We start from the raw sequence: 25,809 nt of genomic DNA, 5'->3' as shown, positions 1-25,809 counted from the left end.
GTATTGCTTCTCTTTTTTTCTGCATTTCCAGAACAGTTCTAGATGCTCACCGTGTGAGGCACAGAGAGTTGCCAACTCCACAATATTCCTCTACAACCTGGAGCGCCTTTTGGAGAGAATAGGGCAAATTGTCAGTTGAATATATTGTAAATATGTTTAAATTATTTTTCATAAATAACGTAGCAAACAATGTCATGTGTGTGTTATTCTACCTTTGGTCATGATAGTATGTGAAGAAATTGGCAGTGACAGCTAGTGGTCGTGTCCAAATGTATATTACCTCTCAGTTCAAGTGTAATTGCAACTAGCTGTTTATATTTTTGTATATAATCAAATAACTTTTACATCTGTACTTTTGTCATATTTATTAACACATTTATTGAAATGCCTATTTGGAGCTTTACATGTTTTTGTTTCATCGTCCATGTCATATGCACACTAACTGTCACTAACTAGTTTCCCTTAGAGTTCTTTTGCACATCCTGAATCAAAATAAAATCCCAGAAAATAAACATGTTGATTTGATAATTTCCTAGAATATGGGTGCCTGGCAGAAGTTCAAATAGGGACATGAAGTGGGACTGTGCTTCAAAGAAACAGGAAGCTGTGCATTGCTCCATTTCCTGATACTGTGGCAGATGACGATATGAAACTAAAGCTCTCCAGTACAACTTTCTGGCACGCATCCATTTTGTAATAGTTCTGTTTTTTTCTTGATGAACTACAGGGTTTTTTTTGCATTTCAATAACAAAGGTTTCAGTAAAACATTTTATTGCTAGAACAAACACGTTAGAAAACACGTCTTGTTGATTCACTGTAAGCTTTTATGATTATGGAAAATAAAACATTCGATAACGATGACATGTACAGTTATGACACAATAAAACCTAACCCTTTACTGTCCCCATATAATCCAACCTGTGTTTGAATCCAGACATCCAGGCATTCTGTATTACTCCATCAGAGGGGGGGGGTTGAAAAGGAACGGAGGGTGTGAAACTGGTCACTGCTCTCAGACTCTAATGTCCCGGGCTCGAAGTCCTCAAGGGGCACTGAAGGAGCGCCCTGCTCTCCTGGTTTTGGCAGACTGTGTAGAGAAGAGACACTAACTCCTTCAGGAAGGGCACTCCAGAAAAAGGATGCTTCATTTTGATCCCACTTGTCTTCGGAGTTGGACAGAGAGGTTTGGATGGACTGTGCGTCACTACTTCCTTTGTATCCAGTACTGTCACTCTGCAACGACACAAAGGGAGTTTTCTCTTTGCATATACAGACTGGCGGAGATTTACCTGCTGCTGACAAGATGGCCGTCTCTCTCTTCACCGCCTCGACTTCGCTGGTGATCTTCCCGATGACAAAGTCCTTGGTCCTCACTCGGCGTATGGACTCCACGAGGTAGTCGAGGCCCCTGGGGTTCTCGGCTAAGTAGTCCAGCATCCTACCGGTCTTCTTGCTGTTCCCCACCCTGCAGCAGATGTCCTCGGCGTCGTCCCGCGTAAGGACCCTCCTGGACCGGAGGTAGTCCAGGTGGCGGTCTGCCACTAGCTTCTCACAGAGGTACGGACGCAGACGCTCCAACGCTTCCTTCTTGACCTCCGCCAGGTCTTCGTCAGTGATACACCAGGAGTCCATTATCCAGCCAATTGCCTGTGAGCTCTTTAGTTTTCTGAAGCTGCTGCTCAGGCTCTGGAATGCCCAGTGCAGCAGTGTTGGAATTTCAGATGATAAGGGTTTGCAATATTAGCAACTGACTGAGATAATGTAACAAACCCCTTTCTAACCCTGGAGAGTCATTTAACTGGTTGGAAGCCAATATTGTGAAAAAGGGAACTCCCTCAGTAGATCAGTTCCCTATCAGGAAACTGAGTACGCGTGCGTGCGTGCGCGTGTTTTTATTTGGACATTCCTGCCTCAGAGAGATCATCATCGATTGCCCTAATAAGATATGGAAATTATGAAAAGATGAATACAGATATTAACATCCATCCCAAGCAATTGAATCAAATGTATTTTAATTAAATAAACAGGAATGCAACACATTGCAAAGCGCAAACAAAGATATTTTACATACAGGAAGAGCTTTGGATGCTTTTGAATCCAAGACAGTGACCCTGAATAAAGCATAAAAACGGATTAAAAAGGATATAAAAATAAATATGATACAAAGGGGTTATGGTTTGGTTTTCAATTGACTGATTGTGGAGGGAAAATAAAGGAAAACAATATTTTTAAACAAAAGTAAAGTTACATACAGCATGTGATAGATATGGCAGTAATTCAACATATTTTGTGAGACACATTACGATTGAGTTATTGTACAAAAAAATATGAGGTGGTCGTAAAAGCAATCATGATTGAGAATGAGAGGAGAACATATTCATGGAATTAAATTATATTTACAGTAAGCTCTCTCAGGCTCCTTAAGGGACAGACAGGTCTCTTATGTAGAAGGCTGAGGGAACATGAACAACAAGCTAAACTTGAAAGTCTGTTCAGCTTTTTCTCCAACTTATAGAACCTCTCAAGGCTTCCTTTAAGCCACGTCTGATGCAAATGAGTTACTGTGTTGACTTTAAGGCATTTCAGAAACGGAGCATGAGAAAGTATGCTCAATTGGCAAGCAACACGCTTTGCCGATATTACAAACGATGACTCAGCGAAGAAGAAAATGACAAAGGAACGCCCGAACAAGAATTACGGACAAACTTAACTCAGACAAAACAGTGTGTCCCAGCAACATTGCATAACATGGCCAATATCAGAAAAACCTACAACCTTTCATTTATGTTTTATATCCTGACCTGCAGCGCATGGCTATAGACTATTTATATTGCTAAAATATTTACTGCTTGGATTAGATTACGTCAGGAATCATATGGTTTGTTTTTACACCGGCTGTGTCCTGTTTCCCTACACTTCTCCCAAAGCGTGCACATGCACACTCCCTGTGGAGGGTGGAGAATCAGGACGTAGCCATCTTAGTTCCTACATATAGGTTGGGTTCAGGAGTCAACCTTCCCATAGGTCCCATCCGGCGGCCGGTAGATCTTGGGGAATGCCATCAGCTGCAGCATGTTGAAGGCATACTTCCGGCATTTAATATTCTTTTGCACATTCTCAATCCGACATCCCTCCCTGGTTTGGTGGTGTGGCCATGATGACAAACAGGAAGGAAGAAGAATGAAATGAAATGATGAATAATCTTCTCAAAAAGGGGGTGTGTGTTTTGAGTATGGAAAACAACAACCAACAACTGAGTAACAGACGGACAGATGGGGAGCAGATGACAGACGGACAACAGTTAAGTATCACCCGTAGGACAGCTAAGGTAAGGGACTGTACGTTATTCATTATAAGGGATACATCGAGAAAATCAGACCTCTGAAATTAAAATGGATGACCCTAATTTAGTCCAAATATATTTTCACTTGACCCTCCCTGGACTCTTGAAAAAAGTGATCCGCCCTCTATCCAAAATAATAATTCAACGTAGTATAGCAGAGAACATGCCTACCTTTCCCCCCACTCCTCGGACAGACCAGAGCCTTAGATATACAGATTGACAAACTGTTTTTTCACCTCGAGTGTTACATGGCAACATTGGGATTTTGATTGTGAGCTGGAAGGTCGTGTGTTCGCAGACCACCATGGACAAGCTTACACTCCTTATGGCCTCTCAATGGCCATGGAGCTCTTGGTGCAACATGATGCCCGTGCAAATTATTATTTAAAACTGGGTTTGTCAAACTACGTCTAGGGAGGGACAAACAACCAAAGTCCCAGTAATTCTGCAGCCTCGGCAAGATCAAAATGTGTCCCCCCTTCTGCCGCAGATAGAGGATATATTACCAGAAATTCTCATGTGGTCCATTACATGACTATCTAACATTATTTGCCTGTATCAGTATATATATATATTAGTTTGAAACGCTGTATATATATATATATATTAGTTTGAAACGCTGTCTTGCAGTACTTCATTTTAGAAACTATGATGTTTGGTGTTAGAGCTCAGTGTAGCCAGCTGGAGAAAGCGATTCGCAGGCCAAGATAAAATAAATGACGCCTATCTATATTTATTTCCAGTCAGTGTAAATAGCCACATTTTTTGCATGCATCCGGCCCATGAATTCAGAACGGTCCATAGCCATGTCTGCTCAGTCAGTAGCGCACATCCCATACCTGGCAGCATGTCCAAGTGAATCATTTTCCAATTCTGTCAACTCGTAAGGATTTTATTAGTGGATAATTATCTTGGATCTCCCTTCCTCCCTCCCTCTAGTCTGTAAACATCCCATACCTGGCAAGTTAAGACTGAGAAATGTTTGTGCACTGTGCCTACACTGTCAGCTGAAATCGCTCCTACATTCTGGGATCGCTCCTACATTCTGGGATCATTCCAATTCCCTGGGATCGCTCCTACATTCTGGGATCATTCCTATTCCCTGGGATCGCTCCTACATTCTGGGATCATTCCTATTCCCTGGGATCGCTCCTACATTCTGGGATCATTCCTATTCCCTGGGATCGCTCCTACATTCTGGGATCATTCCTATTCCCTGGGATCGCTCCTACATTCTGGGATCATTCCTATTCCCTGGGACTAAATGTAGAATCTTAGTAAATAAATCACAGTCTCTATGAAGAGGAGGGTCCCTCAACTGACAGGGGTCAACTGGAGGTTATGATAAGAATGTGCCCTCAAGCTGCTTGGAGTTTATACCGGAGTGTGTAACAGTGTGATCGGCTTCATTTACGCTGTTAGCACTTTCTTACCTGTGCCAGAGCAGCCAACCAGAACGCAATGCTTGCTATCAGAACGTTAGCTCTAGGTCATTGACATGAAGAGATAACTGTTTATCGCCAGGCCTTCTGATAGTATTATATGGCCAATGCTTTTGGTACGGGAGAAAAAAGACTCCAAGGTTCAACAGTATGGTATCTGTGAAAATAGAGAAAGCTAATATGTCTTAGCGGAGAGAATTTATTTTCTTAATCCCTTACATTCTAAATCGATTCCATCCAATCCTCAAGCCTGCTAGTCGGATTAACAGTCAAAAGCTTGTGTTTGATTGTACAAATTAAATCATGTATCCACCCAATTACCCTTTCAAAGCAAAATCAATGAAATCACACAAATTCCAGACTCCCTCCCTCCCAAAAAACAAGCTGCACAGACAAAAATCACCACCCGACGCACACAAGGTTAGTACATGGCATCATCAGCAACTTTATTGATATTTTGCAAGCAGAAAAACAAGACTTAAAATTAACCACACGACCAGCAGGTGTGAGCTGACAAGCAGTAGGGCGATGGGGTAGAAGTGTCGCGAGGCCGGCTTGTTCTCCGCTACAGAGCACGCCGCCTCGGGGTCCGAATCCCACTGACACACTACTTCTCCCTGGGTGAGCCGACTGCAGGGCGAGGGGGCGAGGGGCGAGGAGGTGAGACAGAGAATAGACAGAAAGAACCGGTGGGTTAGTAAAGGAGAGACCCCTGACATGGGCCAAAGACAACCAACAAGCACAGACGCATGAATGGATGAAAGGGTAAATGGAAAGATGAATGGGCAAATGGAAAGATGAATGGGCAAATGGAAAGATGAATGGGCAAATGGAAAGATGAATGGGCAAATGGTAAGATGAATGGATGAATGTGTAAATGGAAAGATGAATGGATGAATGGGTAAATGGAAAGATGAATGGATGAATGGGTAAATGGAAAGATGAATGGGTAAATGGAAAGATGAATGGGTAAATGGAAAGATGAATGGGTAAATGGAAAGATGAATGGGTAAATGGAAAGATGAATGGGTAAATGGAAAGATGAATGGGTAAATGGAAAGATGAATGGAAGAGTGTAAGAGTATGAAGGGAGCGAGTAGAGGCAGGCAAGATAATTTATGTGGATCTCTCCTCTTTCAATTATTTACTTGAAAATGATTTGGACAAAGCTTTGGATGCGTTCTGTTGCAACTGTTGATTTCATGTAGCCAAAAGTAAAGGGACATTTAAAGATCTCAACCCAAAACTTAAGGAAATGTGATAAGCCTTACCCCCACATATCCAGAACAAGCCATAGTGAAACCAGACCGTTGTGCAGTTAGTCTGAACCCAAGTGTACATTCTATGTCAATATGTCAACACACATGTTGGATAAAATAAGGGAACAGTGTCAGTATTGACAGAGAGATAGTCAAGCTTCATGAACATTTTATATTTATTTAACTAGGCAAGTCAATTAAGAACAAATTCTTATTTACAATGACAGCCTAGGAACAGTGGGTTAACTGCCTTCTTCAGGGGCAGAAGCACCTGCAAGTTCCCGGACATTTCTGGGGGGAATGGCCCTAGCCCTCACCCTCCGATCCAATAGGTCCCAGACATGCTCAATAGGATTGAGATCCGGGCTCTTGACTGGCCATGGCCTGTCTTGCAGGAAATCAAGCACAGAAGAAAGGGTATGGCTGGAGGCATTGTCATGCTGGAGGGTCACGTCAGGATGAGCCTGCAGGAAGGGTACCACATGAGGGAGGAGGATGTCTTCCCTGTAACGTACAGCGTTGAGATTGCCTGCAATGACAACAAGCTCAGTCCGATGATGCTGTGACACACGGCTCCAGACCATGACGGAACCTCCACCTCCAAATTGACCCCGCTCCAGAGTACAGGCCTCGGAGTAACGCTCATTCCTTTGACGATAAAAGCGAATCCGACCATCACCCCTGGTGAGACAAAACCGCGACTCGTCAGTGAAGAGCACTTTTTGCCAGTCCTGTCTGGTCCAGCGACGGGGGCTTTGTGCCCGTAGGCAATGTGGATGCCGGTGATGTCTGGTGAGGACCTGCCTTACAACAGGCCTACAAGTCCTCAGTCCAGCCTCTCTCAGCCTATTGCGGACAGTCTGAGCACTGATGGAGGGATTGTGCGTTCCTGGTGCAACTCGGGCAGTTGTTGCCATCCTGTACCGCAGGTTCCGCAGGTGTGATGTTCAGATGTACCGATCCTGTGCAGGTGTTGTTACACGTGTTCTGTCACTGCGAGGATGATCAGCTGTCCGTCCTGCCTCCCTGTAGCACTGTCTTAGGCGTCTCACAGTACGGACATTGCAATTTATTGCCCTGGCCACATCTGCAGTCCTCATGCCTCCTTGCAGCATGCCAAAGGCACATTCACGCAGATGAGCAGGGACCCTGGGCATCTTTCTTTTGGTGTTTTTCAGAGTCAGTAGAAAGGCCTCTTTAGTGTCCTAAGTTTTCATAACTGTGACCTTAATTGCCTACCGTCTGTAAGCTGTTAGTGTCTTAACGTCCGTTCCACAGGTGCATGTTAATGAATTGTTTATGGGTCATTGAAAAAGCATGGGAAACAGTGTTTAAACCCTTTACAATGAAGATCTGTGAAGTTATTTGGACTTTTACGAATGATCTTTGAAAGACAGGGACCTGAAAAAGGGCCGTTTCTTTTTTTGCTGAGTTAAGTAACTCTGACGTTTGCGATTATTAGTAGGTACAGTCTCTAATGATGACATTTTATAGCCATAGGCTTGTTGTAGAGCCGGTTAATTCTTGGACCGCTCCAAAGCCACAACACTGTCTAACCATAACCGGTTCTACAAGCCTCATAACGATCCTCGACATTATCAAAGCACTCCTTTTTCTCCAAACATACACCAGTTTTATCTAGCAGAATGACTTAGTTCTCTCAGACTCTTTAGTGATCATCTGAGCTGTATCTTTGTTGCCCTTGTTACATTTGTCGTTCTGCCCCTGAGCAAGGCAGTTAACCCCCTGTTCCCCGGGTGCTGAAGACATGGATGTCGATTAAGACAGCCCCCCGCACCTCTCTGATCCAGAGCGGTTGGGTCAAATGCGAAAGACACATTTCAGTTGAATACATTCAGTTGGACAACTGACTAGGTATCCCCCTTAGACGTGTGAACACACTGTGTATGCAATTGCACACAGTGGGTGTGATAGCATTTCTGCAAGCAAAAGACTGCCATTTGACTTCCCCAGATATTTGATCCACACTTTTTTACTCATGGGAATATCACTAACTAGCCACATTCAACTGACCGTTTACGTTATGTGGTGCACAGTAAACAGGCTATTCTGACAAAACTATGTTGAAAGAAAGATCCATCATACTTAATTATCTCTATTTCTTGAACTGCATTGCTGGTTAAGGACTTGTAAGTAAGCATTTCACGGTAAAGTCTACACCTGTTATATTTGGCGCATGTGACAAATCAAATTTGATTTGATATTTACAGCTGCTCAGTACTAAAACGTATTTACTGAAGTTTGATAGTTACCGGTCCAACTTTGCATAGACGGGTCAAGCCTACAGCTATCTTCCAGTGTCACTCTGAACCATCTTGACACTGGAACACATGGGAAAGCATATCCATTCTCAAGCTCTGATAATCACTCTTTGTTTGAGGTTGAATTTCATTCAATCCATTCGAGGGCAAAGTGCTGAAATTCTACAGTTGGTGCACAGATGAAACAAAGATTCCTTAGATACTCAAGCACCCAGAAACTCTTGTCAAGTTGCCCATCAAATCTGGGAAAGAATAGCTTGTATAAATGAATGATGTCTATAAGTGGGATGTGTTTTGTGTATAGTACAAGCAACCACTTTGTCTTTACCACATACCAAATGTTTTCCTTCATAATTTATGACAAAACCGCTAACTCGTCAAATACAATTGACTCTTAAGACACAGTACCAGTCAAAAGTTTGGACAGACCTGCTCATTCAAGGGTTTTTCTTTATTTTTACTATTCTATACTATCTTTACAGTCAATTGTATTTGGCTAGTGAAGACATCAAAACTATGAAATAACACATATGGAATCATGTAGTAACCAAAAAAAGTGTTAAACAAATCAAAATATATTTTATATTTGAGATTCTTCAAAGTAGCCACCCTTTACCTTGATGACAGTTTTGCACACTCTTGGCATTCTCTCAACCAGCTTCACCTGGAATGTTTTTCCAACAGTCGAAGGAGTTTGCACTTTTGCTGAGTATTTGTTGGCTGCTTTTCCTTCACTCTGCGGTCCAACTCTCCTTCAAGACTGTTGGAAAAACATTCCAGGTGAAAATGGTTGAGAGAATGCCAAGAGAGTGCAAAGAGAGAATCAAAGGTTACTACTTGATTCCATATGTGCTATTTCATAGTTTTGATGTCTTCACTAGCCAAATACAATTGACTGTTAAGATAGTTGTGGTGGGCTTCCCGAGTGGCGCAGTGGTCTAAGGCACCGCATCGCAGTGCTAGCTGTGCCACTAGAGATCCTGGTTCAAGTCCAGGCTCTGTCGCAGCCGGACACGACCGGGAGACCCATGGGGCGGTGTACAATTGGCCCAGCGTCGTCCGGGTTAGGGGAGGGTTTGGCCAGCAGGGATGTTTTTGTCCCATCGCGCACAACCAACTCCTGTGGCGGGCCGTGCGCAGTGCACGCCGACACGGTTGCCAGGTGTATGGTGTTTCCTCCGACACATTGGGGCAACTGGCTTCCAGGTTAAGCAGTATAGCTTCGCTGGGTTGTGTTTCGGAGGACGCACAGCTCTCGACCTTCGCCTCTCCTGAGTCCGTACGGAAGTTGCAGCGATGGGACAAGACTGTAACTACCAATTGGATACCACAAAATTGGGGAGAAAAAGGGGTATAATTAAATAAATAAATATAAAGAAGATAGTTGTGGTGATCATGTGTTCTTCTGCCAAACATCTCTGTTGACAGAATTGTACGCTCTCATCTCTAGGTCACATGGTTGAGGGCTTCTGACATCACGAGGACAGACAGTAGAGAGGGTGATTATGGGAATGTGCCTGGGTGACATCATGATGCACCATAAGCCCTGTTCAAATGCTGTAGAAATGCTATATTAGGTTATCACTATATTAGGTTTTCACTGATGTCACAACATTGGATAGGTGACAACATGGGTTCCTTTAGATAGCACTGTAGCACTTCACCCACCCAGTCACATCAGATCAGTGATTTATTTGAGAGAAGGAAGGGAGGGAATGACACATTTCTAAAGTATTCAAGCAGGGCCCATGTCAAGCTATGACGTGGCTCTGATGTAAACTTTGAGCAAGTCAGATGGGATGAGGCAGGCTATCAGGGTGGGGGCGTGGCTTCTGATACCAACTAGGGGTGGTGAAATGGCTGGTGCCAGTGAACAGTGTGATAGACATGCTGCTGTGTGTTTGCTCATGCCACTGAGCTCCATTAGCCAGTTGGCAGCCACAGATCGATCAGCAGGATGTTTGCCACTTCCTCTGTCCTTTCAAACATTAGTTACTTTTCACAATGAGGGAATATTGGCATACGTAGAGCCTGGACTTTTCCCCAGTGAGGTCGGTTACTTAGTCAGGAAAGACTCCTGGGGCTTATTATAATTAGGATCAGGAGTTTTCCTGACCAGGTTACCCAATCAACTTCAGGGCCCAGAGACATAAAGGGGAATCTCAAAAGTCCATTTCTGATTCCTTTGGGAGACCTCCTCCCATTCACTCACCACCACGACCACCTAAAAACATTAGAGGGAAGTGATGCAAGCAGTGGTGAGCAGATTGGAGGTTCCTGTCCTCAGATTTCCCCCCTTCAATGCTCACTTCCAACTCCATTCCTTCCTTTTGAGAATGAAGCAAGGAGAGAAAACACGAGGAGAGAGAGAATGCGAGGAGCCCTACTATAAATCAGGAAATAACTTTTAAGACCTCTCCCCCAAAGCTGAGTTTCTCTCTCTCACCTCCGCATGCAGTCCAGGGCTCGTATGAAGTAATCCTTGTTGAGCTGGTGCTCGTCTCTCAGCAGGGCACACTGCTCCAGGGTTACAGACATCGACGTCCTGTCTTTGGCACTTTTACAGCTGGTGAACCTGATCCCGTTCAGCCGTCGGCAGATCTGGACCAAGGGAGGAGCAGAAGAAAACACCTCAATAACGTAAACAAAAACAAACTATTTTAAACACAATGCATAACTGAAAACTACTCTGACTGTGAGGTAGAATTGGGAAGAAAAGTACCCTGGAAACTCCACTGGGAATTCATTGAAAACATGTTTTTGTTCTTATGAAAAGAATTTTCACTTCGAAAGTGAAAGCATTCTATGCAGATGCTTACAGTGGGGCAAAAAAGTATTTAGTCAGCCACCAAGTTCTCCCACTTAAAAAGATGAGAGAGGCCTGTAATTTTCATCATAGGTAGACTTCAACTATGACAGACAAAATTAGAAAATAAAATCCAGAAAATCACATTGTAGGATTTTTAATGAATTTATTTGCAAATTATGGTGGAAAATAAGTATTTGGTCACCTACAAACAAGCAAAATTTCTGGCACTCACAGACCTGTAACTTCTTCTTTAAGAGGCTCCTCTGTCCTCCACTCGTTACCTGTATTAATGGCACCTGTTTGAACTTGTTATCAGTATAAAAGACACCTGTCCACAACCTCAAACAGTCACACTCCAAACTCCACTATGGCCAAGACCAAAGAGCTGTCAAAGGACACCAGAAACAAAATTGTAGACCTGCACCAGGCTGGGAAGACTGAATCTGCAATAGGTAAGCAGCTTGGTTTGAAGAAATCAACTGTGGGAGCAATTATTAGGAAATGGAAGACATACAAGACCACTGATAATCTCCCTCGATCTGGGGCTCCATGCAAGATCTCACCCCATGATGATCACAAGAACGGTGAGCAAAAATCCCAGAACCACACGGGGGGACCTAGTGAATGACCTGCTGAGAGCTGGGACCAAAGTAACAAAGCCTACCATCAGTAACACACTACGCGGCCAGGGACTCAAATCCTGCAGTGCCAGACGTGTCCCCCTGCTTAAGCCAGTACATGTCCAGGCCCGTCTGAAGTTTGCTAGAGAGCATTTGGATGATCCAGAAGAAGATTGGGAGAATGTCATATGGTCAGATGAAACCAAAATATAACTTTTTGGTAAAAACTCAACTCGTCGTGTTTGGAGGACAAAGAATGCTGAGTTGCATCCAAAGAACACCATACCTTCTGTGAAGCATGGGGGTGGAAACATCATGCTTTGGGGCTGTTTTTCTGCAAAGGGACCAGGACGACTGATCCGTGTAAAGGAAAGAATGAATGGGGCCATATATCGTGAGATTTTGAGTGAAAACCTCCTTCCATCAGCAAGGACATTGAAGATTAAACGTGGCTGGGTCTTTCAGCATGACAATGATCCCAAACACACCGCCCGGGCAACGAAGGAGTGGCTTCGTAAGAAGCATTTCAAGGTCCTGGAGTGGCCTAGCCAGTCTCCAGATCTCAACCCCATAGAAAATCTTTGGAGGGAGGTGAAAGTCCGTGTTGCCCGGCAACAGCCCCAAAACATCATTGCTGTAGAGGAGATCTGCATGGAGGAATGGGCCAAAATACCAGCAACAGTGTGTGAAAACCTTGTGAAGACTTACAGAAAACGTTTGACCTCTGCCATTGCCAACAAAGGGTATATAACAAAGTATTGAGATACACTTTTGTTATTGACCAAATACTTATTTTCCACCATAATTTGCAAATAAATTCATTAAAAATCCTACAATGTGATTTTCTGGATTTTTTTTCTCATTTTGTCTGTCATAGTTGAAGTGTACCTATGATGAAAATTACAGGCCTCTCATCTTTTTAAGTGGGAGAACTTGCACAATTGGTGGCTGACTAAATACTTTTTTGCCCCACTGTTTATGATGTTTCCCAGACTTCCTTTTCAGGCGCAGCTAATTCCAGAGACCAGGGATGGAAAGAGAAGGATGCTCATAGTTACAACCAGAAGAGATCTGCTTTCATTATCCAAAGACTGTCTGAAGTCTTTGGAAATACCAGAGGAACCATTAGCCAAATACCAGAGGAATAATTAGCCAGAAAGGAATGTGTGTGTTCAACCTTTACTCCTTTATCAATAGTGTTACTAATCATGTGTGTGTGGGGTTCCGGATTGGTTTGGCTGGATACAGTATATGATATAAATCGGTCAAGTGTAGTTTCCATTGCTGCTCTATGCCTACCTATGTGATTAGGTAATCGGATGCCCATTCTCTGGGAGATTTCCCCTAAATCATCAGGGTTATTTGGAGCCTTGCATGGTCTTCTGCCAGATGTTGAGTATGTTTATGAAGTCTTCATTGTAGCAGGTGCATTGCATTCACAAGTTCAAAACTTCTCCTCAGGGCACCAACGTATCAACCTCCATACGTAGGGACATGAGCAGGCTGACGAGTTTGCATGAATGACGTCAAGCCAGACGTATAAGAATGGATCCACTTGTTATATATCTTATTCTATCCTCACCGTTCCAGCGAGCCACAGTATCTCCACATTCTTTCTCTTCTTCGTCACTACATTCTGGCCCAGGGTTCCAAGTAAATCTTTCAAGTCCGTCTGCGTTTGAAAACATGGCAGACCTGTGAAAGGAAACGAAACGCGTGTTGGCTTTAGTTGGTTCATTTGGCTGCTCGACAGCGCTGTAACAGGAAGGAGTGTGTGTGTGTGTGTGTGTGTGTGTGTGTGTGTGTGTGTGTGTGTGTGTGTGTGTGTGTTCATGCGACAGGAAGGATGCAGGTATTGAAAATATACGGTACACTGACAACGAGAATGAGGGTATCTGTGGAAACTACTACAAACGTAGATCTCTTTGGTCGTGTATCTGTCTGCAAATCTGACCCACATGGGTGCATTTTACAGGAGCTGAATCGATGGTAGACGGGAAATGGAAATACTGGTGTGTGTGTGTGTGTGTGTGTGTGTGTGTGTGTGTGTGTGTGTGTTGGACTGTAAAATAAATACACATTGTATCTTATGTCTGTAATAAAACTACACTGAGTGTACAAAACATTATGCTCTTTCCAAGACATAGACTGACCAGGTGAAAGCTATGATCCCTTATTGATGTCACTTGTTAAATCCACTTCAATCAGTGTAGATGAAGGGGAGGAGACATGTTAAATAAGGATTTCTAGGCCTTGAGACAATTGAGACATGGATTGTGTATGCGTGCCATTCAGTGGGTGAAAGGGCAAGACAAAATATTGAAGTGCCTTTGAACAGGGGATGGAATTATGTGCCAGGTGCACCGGTTTGTGTCAAGAACTGGAAGGTTTCAACAGTTTCCCATGTGTATTAAGAATGGTCCACCACCCAAAGGACATCCAGCCAACTTGACACCTGTGGGAAGCATTGGAGTTAACATGAGCCAGCATCCCTGAGGAACGCTTTCGACACCTTGTTGAGCCCATGCCCGACGAATTGAAGCTGTTCTGAGGGCAAAAGGCGGGGAGTGCAATTCAATATTAGGAAGATGTTCTTAATGCTTTGTACACTCAGTGTATGTTGCTTATATACAAATGGGCATGGATCATTACAATATACAGACCTCATTTTCTTCTGTGGGATGAAGTCAAAATGTGTTCTACGAACAAGCAAGATGGATACTATTGCATGATGATTGATGACATTTATATACTTCTGATGTTTTGATGTTAAAGTGGCAGTTGATGCACTTACATTCTGATGGCACCTTATCGCTTAGTGATTTGTAATAACTGTCTAAAATCTCAAAGTTCCTCTGGTTTATCCTCTCTTGCAAAGAGATGTCTCCAAATCTGTACAGGGAGAATGAGAACATGAAAGGACAAGTTAATCTGTACAGGGAGAATGAGAACCTGAAAGGACAAGTTAATCTGTACAGGGAGAATGAGAACATGAAAGGACAAGTTAATCTGTACAGGGAGAATGAGAACATGAAAGGACAAGTTAATCTGTACAGGGAGAATGAGAGCCTGAAAGGACAAGTTAATCTGTACAGGGAGAATGAGAACATGAAAGGACAAGTTATTCTGTACAGGGAGAATGAGAACATGAAAGGACAAGTTAATCTGTACAGGGAGAATGAGAGCCTGAAAGGACAAGTTAATCTGTACAGGGAGAATGAGAACATGAAAGGACAAGTTATTCTGTACAGGGAGAATGAGAACATGAAAGGACAAGTTAATCTGTACAGGGAGAATGAGAACCTGAAAGGACAAGTTAATCTGTACAGGGAGAATGAGAGCCTGAAAGGACAAGTTATTCTGTACAGGGAGAATGAGAACATGAAAGGACAAGTTATTCTGTACAGGGAGAATGAGAGCCTGAAAGGACAAGTTATTCTGTACAGGGAGAATGAGAGCCTGAAAGGACAAGTTATTCTGTACAGGGAGAATGAGAGCCTGAAAGGACAAGTTATTCTGTACAGGGAGAATGAGAGCCTGAAAGGACAAGTTATTCTGTACAGGGAGAATGAGAGCCTGAAAGGACAAGTTATTCTGTACAGGGAGAATGAGAGCCTGAAAGGACAAGTTATTCTGTACAGGGAGAATGAGAACCTGAAAGGACAAGTTATTCTGTACAGGGAGAATGAGAACCTGAAAGGACAAGTTATTCTGTACAGGGAGAATGAGAACCTGAAAGGACAAGTTAATCTGTACAGGGAGAATGAGAGCCTGAAAGGACAAGTTATTCTGTACAGGGAGAATGAGAACCTGAGAGAACCTGAAAGGACAAATTAATTTGTACAGGGAGAATGAGAACCTGAAAGGACAAGTTATTCTGTACAGGGAGAATGAGAGCCTGAAAGGACAAGTTAATCTGTACAGGGAGAATGAGAGCCTGAAAGGACAAGTTATTCTGTACAGGGAGAATGAGAACATGAAAGGACAAGTTATTCTGTACAGGGAGAATGAGAGCCTGAAAGGACAAGTTATTCTGTACAGGGAGAATGAGAGCCTGAAAGGACAAGTTAATCTGTACAGGGAGAATGAGAACCTGAAAGGACAAGTTATTCTGTACAGGGAGAAAGAGAACCTAAAAGGACAAGTTATTCTGTACAGGGAGAAAGAGAACCTGAAAGGACAAGTTATTCTGTACAGGGAGAAAGAGAACCTGAAAGGACAAGTTATTCTGTACAGGGAGAAAGAGAACCTGAAAGGACAAGTTCATCTGTACAGGGAGAAAGAGAACCTGAAAGGACAAGTTAATCTGTACATGGAGAAAGAGAGAACAAGTCTACAAAACCTGTTGTCCTCCACGAATGACAGAGCGCTCCTTCTTATGTCACTTAGTGACAATTATTGCATAATTTCATTTTAAGTACCGAAATTATATAGGTTGTTATGGTAGATATGCTTGTTCAAAGTTTGGTAGGGGAAAAAAGTCCAATTAGCAGAAAAAACAATGGGCGGAGCTTATAGGTCCTTATGAGAAACGTGTTGGTCATGAGAGGCTGCATATATGAATCACATTTTATGACAGAACAGGAGACATGCTTGTGCAGTTTGGAATGTCAGTTGATTACTAAGGAACCCCCGGTTACGGCCATCAGTGTGATTTTGTAAATGCTGGAGCTCTATGGCATGGCGCATCATTCACCCAAGTCTGAGATATCACAGACTTGGGTGAAAGGTGCGGGTCAGTGAGACTGGTCGTGTGCATTCCAGAAGTGACTTAGGTCTGGCAGTCTTGAAATGATTGCAATACATTACCAGTAACACAGTTTCTTTCTGAATATTAGCCTAACATCATGGCCACAATATCCTGTCTCAAACCAGGCTTACTGGCTGGATAGAAATAATCCTATTCGATGCTCCAAAGGCGATAACATTACACTGGGTGACAATGACCTTGGGAGCATGATGGGAAATGACTCTAAAGACAACATCATCTCATCCAAAACAAATGTTTTTTTCTCCCATAGTGTGTAACAGAAGAAACTGAGGGATCGGGGAAAAAAGGCTGGTTGCCTTAACTTCAGTTCATAATTAAGTGACATTTTGACTGATGTCAATGGGAGAATAAGTGAACATTTGTAACTACAGTGGAAGATATGATTCGCCCGTAAAAGAGAAAAGTGTTTCGGTACCTGTCTGCTATTGTCTGCTGTTCGTTGATTCCCACGTTGAAGAGCACCGGGTAAACCTGCACCGCCTTGCCCTCTTTGATCTCATGGGGTAACGTCTGGAAGGCCAGCCGTGGTAATGGCACTTCTACAGTATAATGGTCGCTGGAGGGAGGTCGGCAGGAGGGAGAGAGGGAAGGAGAGAGGGAGAGGAAGGGAGAATGGGAGGAGGGGAAAGAGAGAGAGAGTTGGAGGTAGGAAGGAAGGAAGGAAGGAAGGAAGGAAGGAAGGAAGGAAGGAAGGAAGGAAGGAAGGAAGGAAGGAAGGGTGAAAGAGAAAGTTTAAACAGAGATTTGATATGCGTGGACATCAAGACATCACATACCAACGTTGAAGCACTTCTCACCCATTCTTTTAACACTTCAAATCTGAGCACAAGCCTGAACAGAGGCTTGGTGGAGTCTGAAGTGACAGTAAGTAGGATGGCGTGATATCCACACAACTTTCACTGGGCCTTGACATGGAACTGATTGGTCTGATAGTATTACATGACTATTTATTACCCATCTGACAGGTTTACTGGTTAACAGCACACGTCAGCATTGAGACAAATGTGTTGCTACTCCCGTTACTGAGATACAGGATCAGTTTTTAAACAAACACAGTCAGGCTTCAGTGGAATATTTACAGCCACGACCAATCAAATACAGGTGTTTTATTATTACAATCGACTTGAAGTAGATTAGCCTGGATAACTGGAAATGGCTCACTGTAAGTCATGTGGAAGCTAACCTATTCATTATTCTCAGATGGAAAATAAACGTTTTTAAGGACTTTTCAACCCTGGCTACCTCCCAAATTCGCTGCAGTATGTCTACTGCTTTTGGAATAATTAGACTACCATCTACACCACCTCAATCAGTAGGTAGAATTGGTGAAATAGGAAAAGCTGAATCTCGGTTAACCCAGAACTAAAGTCTCATGTAATTGGTCAGCTGCTCGATTAAGTTCTGGGTCCATACGTGTTAAGAGAAGAGATGCTAGAACGAGGAGCGGAACCAGAACGAGGAGCTCCACTCTCTCTTTTTAAAAGTTACAGGCCAAATCTGCCCTCCCCTTTCTTTTTTTTCTCCCCAATTTCGTGGTATCCAATTGGTAGTAGACAGACTTGTCTCATCGCTGCATTCCCGTACGGACTCGAGAGAGGCGAAGGTCGAGAGCCATGCGTCCTCCGAAACACAAGCCAAGCCAAGCCGTACTGCTTCTTGACACAGTGCACATCCAACCCGGAAGCCACCAATGTGTCAGAGGAAACACAGTACACCTGGCGACCTGGTCAGCGTGCACTGCGCCCGGCCCACCACAGGAGTCGCTAGTGCGCAATGAGACAAGGACATCCTTGGTGGCCAAACCCTCCCGAACTACGCTGGGCCAATTGTGCGCCGCCCCATGGGCCTCCCGGTCGTGTCCGGCTGCGACAGAGCCTGGGCTCGAACCCAGAATCTCTGGTGGCACAGCTAGCCCTCCGATGCAGTGCCTTAGACTACTGCGCCAGTAGTCTAAGGACTACTTAGACGCACTCTCCTTTCTAAATATGAAAGATGCTAACACCTGCGAAATCGTGATTTTCCAAATGACCAGTGACAAAAAAACCAAACACAGCAACTATTGCTACTACATTATCCCACCCATCCCATTTCTTCCCGACAGATTATACGGTACCAGTTATGTTTACGGAGATCTGTCCAAGAGAGAATAGGAAAACCTATACACCTGATAAAACAATTTGGCAAGTTGGATCAATAATAATGTATTACTCTATATTACAGTATGATATATGAAGTCCCCAAGCTGATCTCTAAAAAAAAAACTATTTCACACTATGTAATCTCCCATATCATGACAAAACCACTGGTTAAAGGATGCTGGGTAATAGAGTCTCACCGCCTGCCGATGACTACAGGTTGCAGGTCACAGGGGTTGTCTGTCTTGGCCTGGGTGATCTTGAAGGCCACCCGGTGCAGGTCTGAGATGCCCACCTCCATGTCCTCCAGCATGCCAATCTCCTCACCTGTAACAGCAGCACCAATTAGTCAATTATAGGTTACTTCCTGTTCGCTTGAAGTAGACAATCTGTTCTGGTCATAGTAGGAGAAATACACTGGGCAACAAAATGGGCAATAGGGCCAATTTGCATAAAACACCTTAAGGGAAATGAGGGGAAAATTAACTTAAAGTTTCCTTAACTTTAAGTCACTGGCACAAATCATTTTATGGTGAATTCCTCCTAAAATTAAGTGAAAAGTTAAGGGTGCCCATGAGGTCCATAACTGCTTCTTTCAGTATGGATATCAATGTAAACAGCATTTAGGGAGGTGATTGTTGCTTAAATCTGTCCTGGTTACAAAAGGTTACAAATCCAGCTAGCTACTTCGCTAAACAATGGAAGATTAACAATTCATAGCTACAGAGCTAGTTGGCTAGTTAGCTCGCTACTCTGTAAACTAGCTTGACGTATTAGAAAGTACCATAAACAAGTTCAGAAGAAAGTAACTACATGAAACGTGATTTGTTATCGTAGAAGTTATCATAGAAGTTCTCTCTCTTTGATGAGACTTTTAGTCAGTGAATCAAGCCGTTTCCATGGTAACCAGATAATCTGTCTGCAGTACATGCCTTCAAACTATCCCTTACAAAAATGTACCATGCTACCACTATGGTACTTTCATTCATAACCATGGTAACCTTATTGTATTTTCACTAATACCATGGTACAGTCTTCATCTCGGTTTTAGCCTTGACGTATGATGGTACTACCATGAAATTCCCATAGTACCTAAATATGACCATGGTATTTCATAATTTATACCATGGTATAGATCTGAATCATGGAAATGTACCATGGTTTTAGCTTTGAAGGATGATGGTACTGCCATGCACCTAAATAATACCATAGTATTGCCTCATTTATACAATGGTATAGATGTGGATCATGGAAATATAATGGTTTTAAACTGCATTACACATTCTATCATGGTAATGCACAATTATGACAAATGGTACAAAATATTATCAAATGGTACCATTTTTATTAACTGTGCGTTACTCGTATAAAAGCATGTTATACAACTTCCTGTACTCTTTGTTAGTCTTGAAGGACCTTTCAAATTGGGAAATCCTTTAGGTAAAAGTTACCCTTAGACACATATCTCGGATGAGCTTATCTTCCCTCAATCCTAAACTCCACTGTTATGGGTGGAAATTCAAAAACAGACCTTAGATCAGTGTGTAAGACAGTTGACCTTGGACCCTACAAGAGTACTCACTGTAGGTGCTTAGCAGGCTTTCAAACTGTGCCACCAGGCCCACTAGGTGGAGCTGCCTGAGGAAGCCCTTATCCTCCATCCCCGCGTACAGCCTCATGACGAAACCACACGCCAACGCAGCTAGCTGTACACGCACACGCACACACACACACACGCACACACACGCACACACACGCACACACAGGGTTCAATCATAAAGCAACACGGCACATCGTCAGGGTTCAATCAAAAAGCAACACGGCACACCTCATAATTTATTCACATCATCCACTTATATTATTATCTCTGTATCCAGTTGGGCAAAGGGTAAGGCATTCACACTAGGGCAGTCCCCGCCCCAAAAAAACCTTGGTCGACCAAAAGTCGTCTGTTCTTTCGACCAATCAATTGGTCTACATTTCTTAACGTGTATTTTTTCCAAATAAAGGCACAACCCTATGTGTTTCAATAAAATCAACTATATGCATTGAGCTTGTCTGATGCTTTAAGCTTACTGTTTGATTAAATAACACACTAATTACTCAAGAGGGAGCCAAAGATCTAGATAACCAGGAGAAAAAAACTTAACCTGACCCAACCATTCTCTCGCTCCTGCTGGCTTTCGCAGATTCGTCCATTACTCTCCTGAAGTTGCCGGTAATAAGCTACACCAGGAGCCTGCAACCTTTCTCATGTGGAATGCCAATTTATCTTACCCTTTCTGCTGATCTGTGTGCCAGTTATAGTTATTCTATGCACATTTACGTGGAAGACTTTCATTTCATTTATAATAGCATCTTCATTGCAGCCCTCAGATAGAAAATATCATGATAAAAAAATATCCTATAAATCACATTGGCTATGCATTGCCTGTCTGCAACGAACTTGAAACATTGTATCAACTATTAACTTGGTCTGGCTGGAAGCTAATGCTAGGGAACTTGCAACATTGTATAAAATATTCTGGGACCCTTAGAGTTTCCAGTGAGCTCGACAGACACAGCTGTAGGGTATTTGCGCACGGGATAAGATGCAGTGCTTGACTTGGGCAGGAGCTCACCGGAGCTGAGAAGCAGTACCTAGAATGTTCTAATACTTGCGAATATTATGTCAAAAGCATTGTGGAGCTCCTGCGCCTATATATAAAACAGTAGCAGCACCCAAAATGAGTACGGGAACCTATTTAAGTCCAAGTCAAGCACTGATAAGGAGTAATCAGGTAGAACTATTTTATGACGTTCCCACTGGATCAGAGCACAACATTGTTCCCTTTCACGCTGAGTGGTTACCAAAAGGGAGAGAGCTGGGAAGATTTTTCAAATACATTGAGGAACTTTTGTCATTCTCAACGGATGTAAAACAAAAAAAAGACCGTTTGCTGTTTGAGGTGAAGAAAACGTTACTTTGAGAAGCTCCACAGCTCATTAGGGGTGGTGTATTAAGCCAATCAGAAACACTATCAGATCCCCAAATGGGCACATTTATATGCCTACATTTGCAGGCGTATATACTTCTATGCACAATCAGATGCGCGTCCTTACTCAACATTGACAGGAACGCTCCAAACAAAAGACAATGAATAAATTGAATAGACAAAACTGTTCAATGGAATGAAATGAACCAAAACGTGTTTCCCAGTGTAGCACAGGTTGTGTGCTCTGCAAACAATGTGCCCACTCTGACAATGAGAACAGGAAGACTGGAATAATAATATATAGGATGCATTAACAGAAATGACCATAACAAAACAAACATTGTATATTAGAAATTATAGGAATTAATGATGGTAAATGTACTACTGGTGATATATGTAATGAAACGGGATATACACTAACAACCAACCGTAAACAATTCACACAATGAAGTTGAGATAAATGAATGTGCACAAATTGGCAGGAGAGAGCTCATTCTGGAGAGAGAAGTGCATTGTGCATCTGGGTTCTGCATGGTCAGTCCGAAGTCTGCATTGGCCATGCAGCATTTACTGTGATACGGCCTTTACAGAAATCAGGGCATTCATACTTATTGAGCTTCACAGAGCAGTGAAGAACTGTTGCGAAGGAAGTTGTCAAGGAAGTGAGTGTGTTTATACAGGATGTACCGGCCCCAACTACCGTCAACCAATCATGTCAATGCAGAGCTATACAGAGCCTTCTGCATTGTTACAACATTTAAGAGGTGCATGGCGATGTGGTACAGAGCTCGACTTGGCCTCTGCGTGTCTCTGGAGGCTCCATAATTGCCTCACACCTTCCATATGGAGCCTCCGACCAGATTTTCAGATCAAACATACATTGGCTTTTAGTCTAGGCCTTCGCAATGGGTTAGTTCACTGAGATGGGCACAATTACATTTGTCTTTGTGTAATTACAGAAACCCTTGGCTAAAAATAAATGCAGAGGCCCATGTCATTCCAGTCAACTAATGGGGTTCAGCCCTAATTCACACAAAAGCCTACTGCCCAACTGTGGACTGAGTTGACCCCCTGCTGCAGAGATTATGTATGGAACATGACATCCTAAGGCATTATCAGCTGATAAATGACCTGTTTATCTAGGTCACAAGGTAATTCAAACAACCTCTGAATGTCATTTTCCTGCAAGTAGTCTGAGCTGCTGCCGGATGAGTTTCAAAGACTTGCTGGATCACTTCCAATTACTGCATTATGTTAGGATTAGGAGCAGTGTTTCAGTAGAAACATAGTCAGTGAAATGCTAACTAATCTCTTGTGTAAATTACACACATGCTGTTGAATGGTGGTTTGATACTGTACATCATAACTAGCTTCCTAACTGCTGAAAAACGTTGGCATTGGTTAAAGAGCCTTGACATGACAAATCAATTGCACCAAATATCTATAGGCTGTTTCCAAAGTGGAGTCCTCATTTCACAGGTGGCCACCTACCGCCTGACTGAAGACCACATCCCTCCTCTGCTTGAGGAACAGTCCCTGGGGGATGCTGCAGGCCGCCTCCTGCAGCAGGATGAAGGTCATGGCCCTCCTGGCCCGCACCACCACCTCTGCGACGCACTCCTTCAACCTCACCACCAGAGGGCAGAGCTGCTCCCGCCAATCCCCTTCTGCAACATAGAGAGAGACATGACAGGAGAAGACATGAGAACCATATATTACACAGTTTATGTTGGAATCTTCATGTGTCCTGATTTCTCTACATCTTTAGTTGTGCTGATTAAGGAGCCTAGAAATGCATCAGCATTAAAGACGATGAGAATTGTTTATGAAAATGTTAGGTTGCCATCTTGAAGATTGTTTCAAAACTTCAGTTACGGTATGTTCTCCAAGGACTGAAAACCCTTTCAGTGGTTTGTTTAAATGTTTGAGAAAAGTTTTGCAGCTGATTGCAGCTCTAACATATCTAATTTAGTTACATATTTCTTACAAGAGAGATCATTGTTTGTTCATAGTTTAGATAGTTTGGACAGTTTGTTTAGCTTCTAGGGTCTCTAATTTAGAAACAATTGTGGATTCAAAATGTATCTGAAGCAAACATATGTCAAACATCAGTGGGGTCAAGGCAGAAAGTCCATCCTTCTTTAGTGAGGTTTGAGAATGTAGTGGAATGTAGTGGTCAAGTGGAGTGAACCCAAGAGGCTGGTGTTTCATAATGACTGTTGGATACTGCAGTATGAACCCAAGAGGCTGGTGTTTCATAATGACTGGTGGATACTGCAGTATGAACCCAAGAGGCTGGTGTTTCATAATGACTGTTGGATACTGCAGTAGGAACCCAAGAGGCTGGTGTTTCATAATGACTGTTGGATACTGCAGTATGAACCCAAGAGGCTGGTGTTTCATAATGACTGGTGGATACTGCAGTATGAACCCAAGAGGCTGGTGTTTCATAATGACTGGTGGATACTGCAGTATGAACCCAAGAGGCTGGTGTTTCATAATGACTGGTGGATACTGCAGTATGAACCCAAGAGGCTGGTGTTTCATAATGACTGTTGGATACTGCAGTAGGAACCCAAGAGGCTGGTGTTTCATAATGACTGTTGGATACTGCAGTAGGAACCCAAGAGGCTGGTGTTTCATAATGACTGGTGGATACTGCAGTAGGAACCCAAGAGGCTGGTGTTTCATAATGACTGGTGGATACTGCAGTATGAACCCAAGAGGCTGGTGTTTCATAATGCCTGTTGGATGCTGCAGTATGAACACAAGAGGCTGGTGTTTCATAATGCCTGGTGGATACTGCAGTATGAACCCAAGAGGCTGGTGTTTCATAATGACTGGATGATACTGCAGTATGAACCCAAGAGGCTGGTGTTTCATAATGCCTGTTGGATACTGCAGTAGGAACCCAAGAGGCTGGTGTTTCATAATGCCTGTTGGATACTGCAGTATGAACCCAAGAGGCTGGTGTTTCATAATGCCTGTTGGATGCTGCAGTATGAACACAAGAGGCTGGTGTTTCATAATGCCTGGTGGATACTGCAGTATGAACCCAAGAGGCTGGTGTTTCATAATGACTGGATGATACTGCAGTATGAACCCAAGAGGCTGGTGTTTCATAATGCCTGTTGGATACTGCAGTAGGAACCCAAGAGGCTGGTGTTTCATAATGCCTGTTGGATACTGCAGTATGAACCCAAGAGGCTGGTGTTTCATAATGCCTGGTGGATACTGCAGTATGAACCCAAGAGGCTGGTGTTTCATAATGACTGGTGGATACTGCAGTATGAACCCAAGAGGCTGGTGTTTCATAATGCCTGGTGGATACTGCAGTATGAACCCAAGAGGCTGGTGTTTCATAATGCCTGTTGGATACTGCAGTAGGAACCCAAGAGGCTGGTGTTTCATAATGACTGTTGGATACTGCAGTATGAACCCAAGAGGCTGGTGTTTCATAATGCCTGTTGGATACTGCAGTATGAACCCAAGAGGCTGGTGTTTCATAATGTCTGTTGGATACTGCAGTATGAACCCAAGAGGCTGGTGTTTCATAATGCCTGGTGGATAACTGCAGTATGAACACAAGAGGCTGGTGTTTCATAATGCCTGTTGGATACTGCAGTAGGAACCCAAGAGGCTGGTGTTTCATAATGCCTGTTGGATACTGCAGTATGAACCCAAGAGGCTGGTGTTTCATAATGCCTGTTGGATACTGCAGTAGGAACCCAAGAGGCTGGTGTTTCATAATGACTGGTGGATACTGCAGTATGAACCCAAGAGGCTGGTGTTTCATAATGACTGGTGGATACTGCAGTATGAACCAAAGAGGCTGGTGTTTCATAATGCCTGTTGGATACTGCAGTATGAACCAAAGAGGCTGGTGTTTCATAATGACTGTTCCATGTCTCTTGGTACATTCCCAGACTGACTGTTTTCATAGAAGTGAAAAGATAAGAGCTTGTCTGGCTTGACAGACTAAAGCTGACCAGGAGGCTGGTAAGCTTCCCCTAAAAATCTGAATAAAAACAAAATATATTAATACAAAAATATATACTTTTTTGAAAATATATTTTTCTCACAAAAGTAGTGCACTCGGCCTTTACTATTATTAGCGACCATATAGACATCCATAGTGGACTGATATAAACCTCCATAGTGGACTGATATAA

At 43.1% G+C, this 25,809-nt stretch overlaps 2 protein-coding genes across 17 annotated transcripts in view; both read right to left on the bottom strand.

The window, feature by feature from the left end:
• Positions 1–804: 804 nt before the first annotated feature.
• Positions 805–1,920, bottom strand: LOC135507019 (B-cell lymphoma/leukemia 10-like). The gene has a single exon (XM_064926508.1). It carries the CDS (start codon positions 1,631–1,633, stop codon positions 962–964), a length of 672 nt encoding a protein of 223 aa, XP_064782580.1. The 5' UTR covers positions 1,634–1,920; the 3' UTR covers positions 805–961.
• A 66-nt stretch (positions 1,921–1,986) lies between these two features.
• The window catches only part of LOC135507014 (type II inositol 3,4-bisphosphate 4-phosphatase-like), a 333,119-nt gene continuing 309,296 nt past the window's right edge, over positions 1,987–25,809 (bottom strand). For 14 of the 16 annotated variants that reach the window (XM_064926482.1, XM_064926486.1, XM_064926485.1 and 11 more), the window contains 8 exons: positions 23,129–23,304; positions 20,245–20,368; positions 18,863–18,989; positions 16,943–17,083; positions 14,551–14,648; positions 13,339–13,451; positions 10,774–10,928; positions 5,208–5,416 (listed from right to left, as the gene is read on the bottom strand). In XM_064926482.1, the coding sequence (XP_064782554.1) occupies positions 5,233–5,416; positions 10,774–10,928; positions 13,339–13,451; positions 14,551–14,648; positions 16,943–17,083; positions 18,863–18,989; positions 20,245–20,368; positions 23,129–23,304 (1,118 nt within the window). In that variant the 3' untranslated portion in view covers positions 5,208–5,232. The other 2 variants (XM_064926488.1, XM_064926489.1) reach the window with 2 other exon arrangements.

This window comes from Oncorhynchus masou, chromosome 20 (genome assembly GCF_036934945.1).
Source record: "Oncorhynchus masou masou isolate Uvic2021 chromosome 20, UVic_Omas_1.1, whole genome shotgun sequence".
In the NCBI taxonomy this organism is placed as follows: Eukaryota; Metazoa; Chordata; class Actinopteri; order Salmoniformes; family Salmonidae; genus Oncorhynchus; species Oncorhynchus masou.
Note: the sequence above shows the minus strand (reverse complement) of the source record. Positions and strands in the feature narration are given on the sequence as shown.

Bases quoted from the DNA above. Each gene is read 5' to 3' on its own strand.
- LOC135507019 (XM_064926508.1), bottom strand. From the start codon at position 1,633: ATGGACTCCTGGTGTATCACTGACGAAGACCTGGCGGAGGTCAAGAAG.